General features: G+C 37.4%; 1 protein-coding gene across 2 annotated transcripts in view; it reads left to right on the forward strand.

Moving 5' to 3' along the window:
• Rps6ka5 (ribosomal protein S6 kinase A5) overlaps positions 1-16105 on the forward strand; it is a 187997-nt gene that overhangs the window by 67784 nt on the left and 104108 nt on the right. For both annotated transcript variants that reach the window (XM_074067318.1, XM_074067317.1), the window contains exon 3: positions 7882-8100. In XM_074067318.1, the coding sequence (XP_073923419.1) occupies positions 7882-8100 (219 nt within the window). The remainder of the gene's footprint in view (positions 1-7881; positions 8101-16105) is intronic.

Below are 16105 nucleotides of genomic sequence, written 5' to 3' on the forward strand. Positions count from 1 at the left end.
TCCAGAGCTGGGGGCTTGTGCTCAGGACATGTCTCCTGTGGGAAAATGGAGATCTTTCTACAAGTTAAATTACATGTGAGAAAAGGATGTGGTCAGGCATTGTAATTAGTTCTTAGATTGTTGTGGCAGATTACAAACAGTGGGCCATATATAGCTGTCACTACGTTAGGATATTTTCCTGTTCTAAAATGGTGGCAGCAGTTTTCTTATGTTCCTTTTTACCAGGGCATGCATCCAGGTCAAATTTATTATCAGAATTAAAAGAGATTGCTTCATGCCAGTCTATTGTCCCTAAAAGGGAAGGAGTTGGCCACCTGTGGCTCTGTACTAAGGAACTGAATTGCTAGATTCTTCTACTGAAGATCAGCTCTAGCTTTTGGTCAAAATCATCAGTGGAAAAGAGATTGTTTGACCATACTCTGTATACTCTTTCTCTGTTTTTCTCCTGTTTTCTTGCTTGCTTTTTTTTTCCCCATCAAGCATTGTTTGAATTTCTATGATATGCAAGCCCCATAGTTAAGAGTAAAATCAGACATAGTCTGATTTAGTGGAAATTGAACAAAGAAGCAATCATACAAATAAATACAAAATTACATTTCTGATTATTTCTATGATAGGGAGGAGTGCATGGGGTAATGAGAGCCTAAAATGGGAAGAATTGTCCTAGGTTAGAATGTGAGAAAATGATGGTTGAACTGAGGTCTGACTGAATTAGCTAAGTGAGATGGTGGGGACGTGGAGAGATAGGTAGAAGCCAGCTAATTTAGACATTTGAGATTATGTTATGCTCTTTCTTGTAAGAACAATGGGAAATCAAAGTGTTTTTAATCAGAAGGATTGTATTTTTACTTAGATGACAGCACAGAAGACATGTTTATCAGATTGGGGATGAAAGCAAGGTGGGAGGCTTAGCTAGAAAGATTGGTGTGCGCAGCCTTATTTAATAAGACTCTAGTAACAGAGGGATGCACTTCACAGTGATGATGTTTGATTCTGGAGTCAATAAAAACTCTTTCATATGACACAGTTGGTACTTGGGGGCAATCAAAGAAAGGTGGTTCAGGTGGAAATGATTGAAAAAGAATAGGTGTATATATTTTGCAACATTATTATCACTTAAAATTTACAAATAGTACATTCCTTGCCAATCTTCAAATGTAGACATAAGACTTTGAGAGTACGTTTATAAACAATGGTTTATTTTGCCTAAGCCACATTTGTAATGCATGATCTAAAGTGAAAAGTTTCAGATTGATTCTTTAAAGAGGAGTGAAAACTAGGCACATTTAAAGTAATCTGAGTACCTAATCCTTTTAGATTTTTCACAGTTTTCTCCCTAGGCTTTTTGTTGTTTCACCCACACCTAATTTTTCAGCAGTTCCTTTTTTTAAAGTGTCTTGCTTTTATCTAATCCTTTCAAAGCATTCAACCTCATTTCTCTCACATTCATATTTCAGTGGTTTATATAATATTTAATTACAGTGTTTAATAAGAATAGCATATGCAAGAAGCATAAACCTGTAGGGCAGCAAGTATCAGTGACTGGTGAGAAGCATGAGGGCAGAGACATGTGAGTGAACTTGTCACAGGCTTTCAGTGTGCAGTGGGTGTTTACAGAGGGTGTCCATCTTGAGAGTTTGCTAAATGGAAGTCCCTTAGGAGAATATCTGCTGCATTTTTGTTGAGAGCAGTAGCTTAAGTATGCTAATTTGTGTGATTAAGTTTGGTATGAACTCAAAGTGTGGCATGGCTAATAAGAGGTATATACAATTTATATAATTTTAAGTAGTGTAAATAAAATTTTTGTATCAGAAAACAGTGTGTTCAATGTGGTTGTGCCATTAGGATCCCTGTAAGAGCAGCAGGTCCTAAGTTGAACACTACAATGAAAGATATAAACCAGAGGCCTTCTGACCAGGTATAACCTTCAAAGGTACACCGTCAGTGACCTGCTTCCTCCAGTGAGGCCCAACCTCCTAAAGTTTCCATCAGCTCAGGAGCCAACTGTTCAACACATGACTCTGAGGGGACACTTCATATTCAAATCATAACACATTGTAAACTGGTGTTTTACAGACTGTGAAAAAATATTTTTTTAACAAATTGACCTCTATTTTAATGCAGAGTAAAGGCTACTTCTTTAAACATTTTTAGTAAATTCAAATTTTACAGATAGTGAAAAGATGAGCTTTATTTTGCTCGAAGTAAATTTCAGCAAGAAGGCTCCTTTTTGTTTGACTTAAAAAAGAAGTTGAGAGCTGGGGCATGGCTCAAATGGTAGAGTGCTTGTGTAGCAAACAGGAGGCCCTGAGTTCAAACTCCAGTAACACACACACACACCCCCTTGGAAATTGTGCCTTTTTTGACATGCAGCATTAAAGTCTTGTTTGTAGACTGTAAGTTTTAATTTTTCTTTGTTATGTCAACAAGTTTTAAAAACTTGATTCATAGTGACAACCATGGCAAATGGAAAGAGTACCACATCTGGGAAAGTAATCTGACCAGAGACTTACTCCAAGAAACCAGAAATTTCTCCATTACTCTCAATTTGGTTTGTTTCATTATTTCCTCTATCATCAAGCTGTTGAGATCATTATCAGCAAGGTTTATCAACATTGTGCTGTCTACCTCAGATAGAATTATCAATCCACATTTCAGTTTGAACAGAAGTAACTTTCATAAAATTTTTGCACTGTTTAGAAAAATTTAAATAGTTTTCTTGACCAGATTATCTCTTGAAATGGCTGTTTGGCTAAACTAGCACACAGGTTTTTGGCAGCATCCAAAGTGATGTCTGCAGTGCCTTGAATTGAAAGATTTACCTTTTCATTTGGTCATAGAAATCTTCTCAGTCAGGAAGTAATCCTTTCTGTCATTTGTTCTTTGAACATACTTTTCCTTAGTCTCAAAATAAGTAGAACATCTACCCCAAGTTCAGTCAAGCTCACAAAACTTGTTCTGTAAAAACTCTGAACAGAATATCTTGAAAAGGCTGATGACGGTAATAAGATTCACAGCAATAGACAAGGCTTCTATGAAGATTGCTGGTAAAACATTTAATATAAAAATCAGAGTGTCACAACAAGGCATGTAGCCAGTGTTTTCACATATGTAGCAAATCCAGGTGTGCAGGTAGGCGTCCATCTTAAGGTCTTCATTCAAGCAGTAAATGCTTTTTATCTTTTTTGGCCAAAAGAGTTTTCACCCCCAGTAGCCTTTGCAGTTTCCAAAAGATGTTTTCAAAATAACAACACATATGTAATGAGTGAAAGTGGAAGTTGGCTCCACTTGAAACAGTCACTCATTTAGGTGCAAACTAGAAGGAAATAAAGTTGCTGTCAATTCCACTTTCAGTGGCCTCTCTTGAAAATATTAAAATGGCAGTCCTCAAAAGGACTATTTCACTTTCTCCCTGTACTCGAGCTATACACCCAGCTTAATAAGGTGAGGGGTCTTCTTCAAGGTGTTTTCTCCCCTGTTAACAATTTGATTAGCAGCTTCATGGGTACTTCAGAACCAAGGCTATTTGGAAGCATCTATGTTTAACAGTTATGCAACCTACACCTAAGTAAGAGCTTTGTCTGAAATGTGTTGTTTGGAAATTTGTGAGGCATCCCTTGAATTTTAATGACATAAATAAGCATTTATCATGTGATAGAAGTACTATAGCTTTGGTGTTAATCATGTTTAATCATGGCAATTATACAAGTAAAACCAACAGATTTGTGAACTTTATCATGGTTTTCCCTGACATCTTCTGATAGATGAATATAATTATATTGACAGGGTATGTGGTCTTTAATTTGTATTATTGGGAGACTTTTGAACTTCATCACTTGAGAAGGAGAATGACTCTTTAGTACTTGACCATGTAAAGTTAGTATGGTAATAAGGATGATTTTGTATTATTTGATCAATCAAAAACATTAACATCCTGTGTTCATGCTTATTTGAAGTAAGATACATTTAAAAGCAAAACAAGAAAGCAATGAAAAAAAAATTACAAACCCATGGAACATATCAATGAACTCCTTTTAGTGGTGAGAGATCTCTAAGACATATTAATTTAAAATTGGCTTAAAGAGTAAGGAGATGGCATGATGATTTTTAAATTTTTTTTCTTTTTCAGTGGGACTGGGCTTTGAATTCAGGGCTTTGCACTTGCAAAGCAGGCACTCTTTTGCTTGAGCCACACCTCTAAGTCCATTGTGCTTTGGTTATTGTGGAGATGGGGTCTTGCAAACTAGTTTTCAAGGCTGGTCTAAAACCTCAATCTTCCTGATTTCAGCCCCCAAGTAGCTAGGATTACAGATGCAAGCTACCAATGCCTGGTTCTTTCAAAAAATATTTTTCAAAATTATCTTAGAGAAAAGTAAACATTTCTTTTTATAAATCCAGAGGGCATAGAAGGACCAACGGATGGACATTAAAAGTCATCCTGTTGCCACTTAATATAAAGAATGTTTTCTACCATTTAGAGTCCCTCTTCAGTAAAATGGGCTACTTTGCAAAACTTTTTTTTCCTTTTATTCATATGTGCATACAGTGTTTGGGTCATTTCTCCTCCCTTCCCCTGTCCCCTCCCTTCCTCCCCCCCACCCCCTCCCCCTTCCTCCTCTCCCCCTCTTCCTCCCCCCTCCCCTCCTCGCTACCAGGCAGAAACTATTTTGCCCTTATCTCTGATTTTGTTGAAGAGAGAGTATAAGCAATAATAGGAAGGACCAAGGGTTTTTGCTAGTTGAGATAAGGATAGGTATACAGGGAGTTGACATGCATTGCTTTCCTATACATGTGTGTTACTTTCTAAATTAATTCTTCTCGAATTAACCTTTTCTCTAGTTCCTGGTACCCTTCTCCTGTTGGTCTCTGTCAATGTAAAGTTTCTGCTTTAGTTTCTCTGCATTGAGGGCAACAAATGCTATCTAGTTTTTTAGGTGTCTTACCTATCCTCGTACCTCCCTTGTGTGCTCTCGCTTTATCGTGTGATCAGAGTCCAGTGTCCTTGTTGTGTTTACCCTTGATCTAATGTCTGCATATGAGGGAGAACATACGATTTTTGGTCTTTTGGGCCAGGCTAACCTCGCTCAGAATGATGTTCTCCAGTTCCATCCATTTACTTGCGAATGATAAGATTTCATTCTTCTTCATGGCTGCATAAAATTCCATTGTGTAAAAATACCACATTTTTAAAATCCATTCGTCAGTAGTGGGGCATCTTGGCTGTTTCCATAACTTGGCTATTGTGAATAGTGGCACAATAAACATGGGTGTCCACGTGCCTCTGGAGTAACCTGTGTCACATTCTTTTGGGTATATCCCCAAGAGTGGTATTGCTGGATCATATGGTAGATCTATGTTTAGATTTTTAAGAAGCCTCCAGACTTTTCCAGAGTGGTTGTACTAGTTTGCTTTCCCATCAGCAGTGTAAAAGAGTTCCTTCCTCCCCCCTCACATCCTCCCCAACACCTGTTGTTAGTGGTGTTGCTAATGATGGCTATTCTAACAGGGGTGAGGTGGAATCTTAGTGTGGTTTTAATTTGCATTTCCTTTATGGCTAGAGATGGTGAGCATTTTTTCATGTGTTTTTTGGCCATTTGAATTTCTTCTTTTGAGACAGTTCTGTTTAGTTCATTTGTCTATTTCTTTATTGGTTCATTAATTTTGGGAGAATTTATAAAACGTCTTTATCTTATAATTAGTAGCACTAGGTACATTCCACTGCTAAAAGAACTCACCTGCACTGTGACTTCTGTTTGATGTTTGGATCCTTATTTGTTTTCTGATGAGGTCATTTACTTAGGGGCAGCAGCTGGAGCACTGGTAAGAGTGTGTACTCAGCAGTCAGGCTGTGTGGCAAGTGTGATCCTGAGCAATTGACCATTTCTTCTACACTTAGTTTCTTTATCTACAAAATGGATTATCATTCCACCCTTTTATAAGACTGTTCTAAAAATGAAATGAATGAATATATATATCTAAAGTGCTTTAAAAGTTCTTCAATGTTAGATGCTAACGCCCAGCAATCTGTCACATGATCAACACCTGTGATGACAGGCAAACCTGGAGTACTAGGACAAAGCTGAACAGCCATGTTTCAGTGAGGGTGTAGAAAGATTCTTGTGTTTGATAGGATAGAAGGAGTCCTTAATTTGTAGGACCATAGCATTCTGGACCATAGTGTTCTGGGAGATCAGAAGTTTAGGCTACATGCCTTGTGTATATAAGAACAGGAGAGCTCCAAGCCTGCCTGTAGAGGACTATACTGTCTTCCTCATAGACATCATTAGAATACCTTCTAGCTTTTTCATTTTTATTTTTTAAGTTGGTTTATTAGGTTCTGAAAGTTGTCATTTTCTTTGTTGGTTCACTTCCTCCTTCCTAGGATCTCAAATTGTAATTATTACACATTTAGAATAAAACATATATCTTTGTGAATTTTTCTGTGCTCCAGAGTGTATTCAGTATGTTTACAGTACTGGTTATATTTAAATTCATAATATCAGGTTTCTAGCATTCATGAGGGATTTTTATAAATTCATTTAGAGCTAAGAGTGTGGTCCTTGGAGTCACCCTGCCTATAGTTGAGTCAGTTCTGCCATTTCATGACCAGTCTTTTGGCCAGTTCCTTAACCATTCTGAGAATTCATTTCTTCAACTGTAAAATGGACTTACTAAAAGTACCAACTTCATTGGCTATGGTGAGGATTAAGGAAATCTATATATAGAGGGGGTTAGCATGGAGCCTGGCACTGGCAATTCCTTATCAAGGGTTGGCTGTTCTCCTCAGAATTAGCACTGATCCATGGTATAGCACGTGTCTGTTATTAATTTAGTGCCTAAACTACGGAGGTGTATAACATACAGAGTACAAGGGCCCTTCCCATAAAGATCTCTCATTCTAGTGGGTGGATTATAATAGAATAATGTACTGAATATTTCTAGAGGTGTGAACAGAGTGTGTGAAAACAGTCATCTGAGTCAAAACTCAGACTAACTCAAAAGTGTTCAGTTTAAAGCATTTAACGTTTAAAAAGTGGAACTGGGCTTAACTATTCCAAGAGGCATTTGCAGTTTTCAAGGGACCTACTTCTTCCTTCTTAAAATGTTTGGTTTTTTTTTGTTTTTAAACCTCCCCTCCCCCCTGCTCTGCCAAATAAATGCAGACAAGTTGTTCTTCCCAGTAAGGTACAGTGTCTACATGGCCCCATTCCTCCAACCTGGAGAATTGGCACCACAGACAGGATTGTGCCCAGCAGAATCCTTAAGAAAAGTGCCAATGTTGATCCAGTAAGCCATGAATTACTGCTCAGAGATGTAAAGGAGCTCCTGTCTATATTACTTGCAGTTCAGTGTCTTTAATGTTGTTACATCTAAGGATCTCTTTTGTTTATAAAATGTCAGTTTATATTGCTTTGTGTTTTTAAAAATAAGCATGGAGGAATACTTGAGGTACTTTGAACTTGATTTATGAGACCTCATCTATATCAGTAGCAGCTGTATACAACTAGAGGTTTTAATCTAATGTCTAAAATGTTCTAGTTGTTCCAGAGTTGGACTGTGGTTAGCTGACCATAACAACAGTTAGATTCTTACAGCTAAAAATATTGAAGAGAGAGTAACAGAGTAAAAGTCTGTCTGTCAGCTGAGGCTAGATATGTAAATATTGAGGGCTAGACCTAGAAATATACTTGGTAATGAACTAAAGAAATCTATCAAAGAACTGTTTGAACCAGCACCAAGGATACTTTTTCCTTTAAAGTGTGTGTGTGTGTGGTGTGTGCATGCACACATGTGCATGTGCCCATTAAGTAAATTTGTTTCCATAAATTGCCACTCTGCTGATATAGTATTTTAATTCTTTTTTTTTCTTTTTATTTTCAGCTTATGGAAAAGTATTTCTGGTTCGCAAAATAAGTGGTCATGATACTGGAAAGCTGTATGCCATGAAGGTTTTGAAAAAGGCAACCATAGTTCAAAAGGCCAAAACCACAGAGCATACGAGGACAGAACGACAAGTCCTGGAGCACATTAGGCAGTCGCCATTTTTGGTGACATTGCACTATGCTTTCCAGACAGAAACCAAACTTCATCTCATTTTAGGTAAGTGTCAGTTGTTGTTGTAGTTTTTATGAGAACATTTTTCCTTGGTTGTTGATTTGTAACTCACTTAAAGGACAACATACTTTGGACTTAGAGGAAATGAAATATTTTGACTCTTATTGTCCTTATGGTGGCATTTCCTTGAACATCATGCACTGCTGTCAATTTGAGACTTCCCAGCATGAAGAAATTTATATTCCACATTCCATATTCCACACTGCATTGTTAATCTTAGGAACCAGCTGTATCATTAGGAGCATCCTCCCTGTCTGGGCAGTGTGCTTCTATGCAGTGGGAGGAGCTGAATGGTGCAGTGGTCCATGACTTGTGCTTTAGGTGTTCTTAGCATATACAGGTTTGGGCTGACAGGAAACATTCATGGAAACCAGAAATGGGAAGCATGAGAAAGAGAGAAAAGTGTTCCATTCTTACAGATGCTTTGCATTTCCTAGTGGCAAACATGTATGTAAAGGGAGTAGTCACTAATAACTCAACCCTTTGGTCCCTCCCATTTCCTATGGCACTTTCCGAATCCATTCCTGTCTCACTTGGACCATTGTTTATGATCTTTGGGAAGCCCTCAGCACACATGACCAAAGTGCTTTGCAGAAAAGTTGTACCATTTTTCTGGTCTGACTAAAGGTAAATGGCAGTGCTTCTAATATTGTACTTAGCCATCAGTGAATGTTTCATGTTACCATTTTGGTCCCACGCTGTGTTAATTTGCACGTATGTGTTACAATTCCCTCCTAGAACTGTGGTGAGGAGTAAATGAAATAGAATTTTCATGTGGTGCTCTGGAAGCATTATCTATTTCTTGAGTGCCTATAGAGTACATCTGCCATTATACTAGGAGTTTTCCATAGTGTCATGGACCCTCACAGCATTGTAAGATCCTCTCATTAGCTATTTTGAAGGTTCTTCAAACTGCATGTCTTGAAGTTACATATCTTGTGTAGGCTTGAAAATTAAGATTGGTGCTGAAGTCTGACTCATTCTTAAGTCTTCTGTTAGCCAAAAAGTGCTTCCTGTATTCTTTGATTAGTAATAGTACAAACAGGTTTTTGTTTTGGGGTTTTTTTTTTTTGGTTTTTGGTGGTACTGGGGTTTGAACTCAGGGCTACACTTGCAAGGTAGGTGTTCTATCACTTGAGCCTCACCTCCAGCCCACAAGTAGTTTTTTAAAAATATATATTTGGCAATTTTATTGGATGATCTATTTTGGAAATTATATTTTTATTTGTATTCACTTTTTCAGCCATGAAGTTACATGTCAGGCTAATTGTGCAATGATTATTGATAACTAACAACCCTTAATCTTTCATATGTGTAGGGCACAATCTTTCTAGCCCTGTCTGAGTCCTCATTAATGTTACCATCTTCCTTTTGTTCCAGTGAGTCAGCATCTTTTGTCCCTTCATTCTGCTTTCTACATGTGCCTGACATATTAACTATTGATTTTTTAAAATGTATTTCTAGGGACAGAGCATTTTAATACAGTGGGTTCTAGCATTTTAGCAGCAGAACTCTTCCCTCAAGTGAAAACATAGAAATGCAAATGGAAAACAAATGTAAATGAGCAGCTCTGCTTGAGTCTGGGCCTTCTGAGTTTATTTCTAGTCTTTACCCTGCAAGAATTTCCAAGGAAACCTTGGGGGATCCTAGGGACTGTTTGAAGTTTGACTCTTGTTCAAACTTCTCCCTTTACAATAAATTCATAAAGCTAAATCATGTTAAGATCATATCAGCCAGAAGCAGGTGAGAACCCAGGTTCATTATTATACCACAGCCTCCCTCTTGTTTTCACAGTCTTTCTCTTTCATTACATCCCTCTTTCCCTCCTCTCCTCTCTTTTTTTTTCACTCCCCTTTTTTCATTCTTTTGCTTATTGTAAGTGCTGCCATTTTTATAGGTCATGTTTTTAATTTAAAAATAGATTTATTTAGTTTTTGATTAAAAACCAATAGCCCTTAGGGCTAGGGGTGTCCAGAGTGCTTACCTACCAAGTGTAGGGCCTTGAGTTCAAACCTCTGTACCTTAAAAAAAAAAAAAAAACAGTAGTCCTAATCATGCTGCTTTTTAGTTGTTGACTCACCATTATTTTTGCTCTTGGGCAGTGCTCAGAAATCAACTACAAATAAAACAAGGAAACCCATTTCTTGTACCAAGTCAAGAGTGGAATGTGGACTACATAAAACTTTTATTCCATAAGTGGTGGTACATTAAGAAACCTGCCATTCAGTCCATTCTTGACTCAGTTACTCTTTGTACATACAGTTTACAGCAGTTTTAGTTGACCTTAAAGATGAAAACTTTACAAATTTAGAACAGAACTTTATGATAAACTGTTTTTATGGTTAAGTTACTATTTGCAGTGCTCTAGTGCACACAAGGTTAGTTTTTCACACTGTGCTACACACTTAGTCCCTATGGTGGTCTGCTAGGGCTGCCATAACAGAATATAGGATAGGTGGCTTAAATGACAGTGACCTAGAGGCTTGAAGGTCCAGCATCAAGGTGCTAGCAGAGTTGGCTTCCTCTAAGGTCCCTTGTTGACTTGTAGATGGTTGCCTTCACTGCTCTTCATGTAGTCGCTCCTCTGTGCGCATGTGCCCCTGGTATCTCTTTTTGTGCCCCAGTCCTCTTCCTGTATGTATGCATTCATGTTCTGAGGAATTAGGGATTGACTTCAACATATGATCTTTGAGAAGGTACAGTTCAGCCCATAACAGTCCCTAAAGGTTTATTTGTGATTGACCTTATCTGGTGTTTTTGTGAGGTTATAGCAAGAATTTATATGTCTCACTCTTCAGAGACCTGGCTGACCTTTTTTTCTAATGACTAAATAATCACTATGGACCTTTAAAAAAAGAGAATGCAGATTTAAAAAGTTCCATTACTGCAAAGGGAGCCATATATGCATGCAGAAGATATAGAAATAAAAAAATGAAAACATTTGTATTTCCTAGAGCTTACCTTACTACAGATACTCCCTGACTGAACCTTATTTGACTTACCATTTTTCAACTTTAGGATGGTACAAGAGCAATATGCATTCCATAGAAATCGTACTTCAGTTTTTTGGTTTTTTTTTTTCAGTACTGAGGATTGAACTCAGGGCCTCCACACTTGCTAGGCAAGCACTCTACCATTTGAGCCACACCCTCAGTCAAAAAATTTTCAATTTTTAGCTTTTCCTGGACTAGCAATATGTGGTCTGGTCTTCTCTTGCAATGTGGGCAGTGGCAGTGAGCTGCATCCCTAAGCAGCCATGAGATCACCAAAGTCAACAACCAAGACTCTGTTATAGTGCACTGTGTTGCTAAGCTATGATGTTTAGTATATTAGGTATATTAGTTGTACTTCCAACTTACAATGAGTTTATCAGGACAAAACCCTGTCTTAAGCCAAGCATCTGTATATATCTCTTTGTTAATACTTAGTATATATCCTACCAGATCTTTTTGTCAGTATGCATTTATGTTCTATCATAACAAGAGTATCTTCATATTATTTGTAACTAGTGTTTTTTTTTCAGTTAATGATGTCTAAATAAATAAAATTTTCATTTTATTTAATACTAATTGCAAAAACTTTTTAGAGATGTATTCAAACCACCTAAAATGTAATAGCTTAAGCAATGATTTTTTTCCTTGGAGATTGGCTGAGCAGTTCCCTGCTGGTTTGGCTCACCAAACGTGCAGCTAGAGAGTTAGCTGAGCTTCAAGGACCAAGGTAGTTTCACTCTCATGTCTGGCAATTGGTGCTGCTGTTGGCTGGACCACTTGCTTCTCTTCCACATGGCCCCTCATCCTTCAGTAGAGTAGATTGGCTCTTCATAGCCTGGCAGTCTGAGGGAAGTTCATGAAGATGGCAAAAGAGGGCAAAGGTATAGGTCACAAGGCCTCCTGAGGCTGGTGCTGGAACACAGCTTCCCTGTCAATACACAGCCAGCCTAGATTCACATCTTGATGAGGGGAACTGCGAAGAATTTGTGGCCATCTGCCAAGTAAGTCCATGTTCAGATTTCACTAAAGGTCACAAATTAACCTTTACTAATAGTTTGTCTAATCCAAGAAAACTTTAATTGTGTCCTTGTAGTATATTTCAGCTTATTCTTTCTTCTGTTGAATTCTAGTAAGTAGGAAGTTAGAATATAAAGTCTTGATAGATTGGAGTTAAACATTTTGAGCTGGAATATTCCATGGGTGTTACTGTATATTTCACATAATATCATAGGAGAAACCTATTGTCTGATTATTCTTAATAATAAGATTAGATTGTGTGGATGGCAGCATGATCCCTTCACTATAATATTGTGATTTCACCCCTAAAAAGTAATCATATTTTGTGTGGTGTTTTGACAGTATATGATTTTGACATAATATAGCATGTGATTATAACAGAACATAACATGTGAACTCCTTATCAGTTCATAAAGATCTTTGTTGACCTAGTACTACCATTCCTGTGTAGTACTCCATTCCATTATGTACTTAACTGGCTCCGTACTTCTGGATCAGGGGTTGTTTCTAATCTTTTCAGAAGAAAATGATACTTCAGGGTATAGCGTGCACATCTGGCATTTTCTACTTGCATAGAAAAAACTTGTAGGGAGTTTGCTGAATCTGTACTTTTGCCATCTCTAATTTTGCTAAATACCCTTCCATAAAAGTTTTAACATTTTACACTTCCATTGGTATTGCAGAGTGTATTTTCAAACTTCTAGATATTTTTCTGTCTCTCAGGTAAGGAGAAATGTCTCATAGTAGAATTAAATTTTTTTGTTTTCCCCCTAAGTGAGCATCTTTTCATATCTTTTTTTCTTTTGATGTTTTAAGATTGCATCTCACTGTGTGTTCCAAGCTGGTCTCAGCCTCCTAAGTGCTGGGATTGTAGGTATGAACCACCATACTTGGCTCTTTTCATGTCCTTACAGGGCCATTTGTATCTTTCTGAAAATTATCTATTTGTACCCTTTGTCCATTTTGCTTCTTAATTTCTAGGATCTATTAGGAAGATTATGTGAGGCGTTATAATATTTCTACATTTCTATTTGTTTTTGACTTTTGTAATGTTTTTTACCATGCAGAATTTTAAATTTATTTTTTAATGATTTTTCTGGTTTATGGATTTTAAGTCTTGGTTGGAAGACCTTCCCTACTTTTAAGTTTATTAAGGAATTCATGTTTTTCTTTCAGTACTTGTGTGTTTTTACTTTTTGCATGGAGAACTTTGGTCCAAGTAGTTTTTCTTTGGGTGTGATTTGAAATAAGGATCTAACTTAAATTTTTTTCAAATGGCTCACTAGTTTTCCCGACACTATTTAGTGAAAAAATCCACTTTTACTGTGTTGGGTGCTGCCTTTATCATCTGTAAACTTACAGTATATGTTTGGGTCCATTTCTCTACTTTCTGTTCTGTTTGGTTTGCTGAATCATATGCCAGTGCCATGCTGTTATAATTTACCAAAATTTTATAATATGTTTTCGTACCTGGTAAGGCTAGTCCTCCCTCTGCCCCTTGTCTTTCATTGCTGATACTCAGAGTACTTTGTGGAGGAGTCTTTCTGTTGGTTTGTTTTTCAGCATCTTAAGAGTCAAATTGTCTGGTTTAGGGAGAAAAGAAAAGCCTCGTTAGATTGTCTTTATTGAGATTACTTTAAATTTAAAAAATTAACTCTTGGAGAACTGACACTTTTGTGATATTGGTTAGTTGTGTTCAAGAACATGCTATGCCTTCTCTTGGTAATTGCCTTCTGAGATCGTCGGGTATTTTAACATTTTCTTCCTTCCTACCCATGTGGGCTTAAGTTAATCTTAGATATTTTGTCATCTGGGATCCTTTCTTCTACCATATCTTGTAGCTGAAAGTTTTTGAATTTGTATACATTAATTTTACATCTTGCTATTTTACCATGTTTTCTTATCTTCCCACAGTGCTTGTGTCCTGCCCTATTTCTTCTCAGCCTGCCCTGTTCCTTCTTAACCTGCCCCATGGCATGTAGTTTGGTGTATATGGCTTTTCTTTGCCTATTTGTTTTGCAGGTGAAGGAGGTTTACAGTCATACTTGTATTATTTTTTAAGATGCTTTCAGAGCAGATGTGGAGATTCAGGCCTAGGCTGCTACCAACTCCTTCTGGTATTTATGGCTCTGTATAGACTGCTGGAAAGGGCTAATTATAGTGGGATAAAATTTACTTGGTTGGTATAAGCTTCTCTGAATAAGATAATTATGATGATAGTCGTGTCTTGTCAGATGCTAGATGGTGACATTTGTTTTTAATAGCCAGTTATGGAATATACTAGCATTTCTAACAGAATTGATATGTATGCTTATTTTCCACAGTATGCTTTGCTTAGTTGTAATTGCCTTCAATTTGTTTGTATTCTGTTGGACATCCTCTAAATCAGTGGGCAGTACTTTTTATGACCCATAAAGGGCAGGATGGTAAATATTTTAGGCTTTGTAGTCTTAAGGACTCTGACCACAGGCAGTAGTAAACTAGTGGGTATGGTGGGAGTTCCAGTAAAATTTTATTTATAGAAGTGACAGTGGGCTAGGTTTGGCATTGCTCTAAACACATCTGCTATAAGTCATATTTTTTGTCTTAAGTATTACAGAATAATATCTTTTTAGGTTCTATTTTAATTTCTAGTTCAGGGTATCATATGGAATTGATGGATTTTTCCTTTATATTTCTTTCAGTTTTTCCAGATCCGTAACATGGACACCATATCTCCTTTTAGAACTTTTTCTGTACCTGTGTATGCTTACAAGAGTTACAGTGATTTTTCAAAACAGCTGATCTATGTCTGTAATAAAATGTCAGGTTGATCAGTAGAATTCAGACATTAAAGAAGCAAATCTTAAATGTATCAATAAAGGTGATGCCAATGATCATTCTCAATAATGAATGCTACCTCAGTCTTGTAGACAGTTCTGTTATCATGAATCATCCTTTCAATGGGAGTTAAAAGATATTTGAGACATTAGCATTCACTTTTGAGTATTAGTTTCATCTCAGAAATTCCAAAGATAGTGGTACTTGCTAAGATGGTAACAATGGTTCATAGTACATTACAGTCACTGGTGTGACAGAACAGACATAGATTGCAGAAACATCCCTGCTTTTAAACAAATACAAGTAATTGACAAACCTAATAGACAGAGATTCTCCATGAAGTTCTGTGGAGACCATCGGTGTGAATTTCATGCCAGACCCAGGAGATGCATTTTGTTGACATGTGAGCAAAGCTTACAACGTGGCATTGGAAATAATGTCCAGAGAATACTCCATGGACTGCAGTATCAGGGAAGAAGGAAGAGCAAGAGGTAGAGCAGTTCCCAAGCACCAGACCAAGCAGATTCCAGGTTAGTAAGGATGCACATGAAACCCGAGCAACAGAAGACTTCAGGCTTCCCTCAGCTCAAAGAGGATTAGGAACTTCTTGGGGTGTATGAGAAAGGATAAATGTGGAAGCCTATAGTTAAAGAGAAGTCTGACTTTGAAGTCATAGAGGTTTGATTGATAAAGCCCAGTATGTAGCTAATGTGAAGTAAAGGTCAAGGTGACAGAGGTCAAAAAGGTTTGACATGGTGCTGAATTGGTTAATCAATTTGTCTACTAAAACTGTTTAAGGTGGTAGAAGGAAACTTCAGGGAAAGGAAACTAAGCCTGATGAGGGAGTCATTGTGTGGAAGAACAAAGTTCTTCACTTCATGGTGGCTAGGAATCCATCAATGGATTAAACCATTGATTAGGTTAGAGCTCTCATGATTTAATCTTCTCTGGAAATATCTTCATAGACACACCTAGAAGTATATTTCACTAATCTTCTAGGCATCGCTCAAGCCAGTCAGGTTAACAATCATTATTAACCATCACATAGTCTCAGCTCCATAGTCAGGCTTTCAACCCAATCTGATCCCAGCCTGTCTTTTCCACCCAGTCTTCCATTATTGTGCCCTGATACCTGTACTGAAGCCAAGCTAAATAATTCA

Source organism: Castor canadensis, chromosome 3 (genome assembly GCF_047511655.1).
Source record: "Castor canadensis chromosome 3, mCasCan1.hap1v2, whole genome shotgun sequence".
NCBI lineage: Eukaryota > Metazoa > Chordata > Mammalia > Rodentia > Castoridae > Castor > Castor canadensis.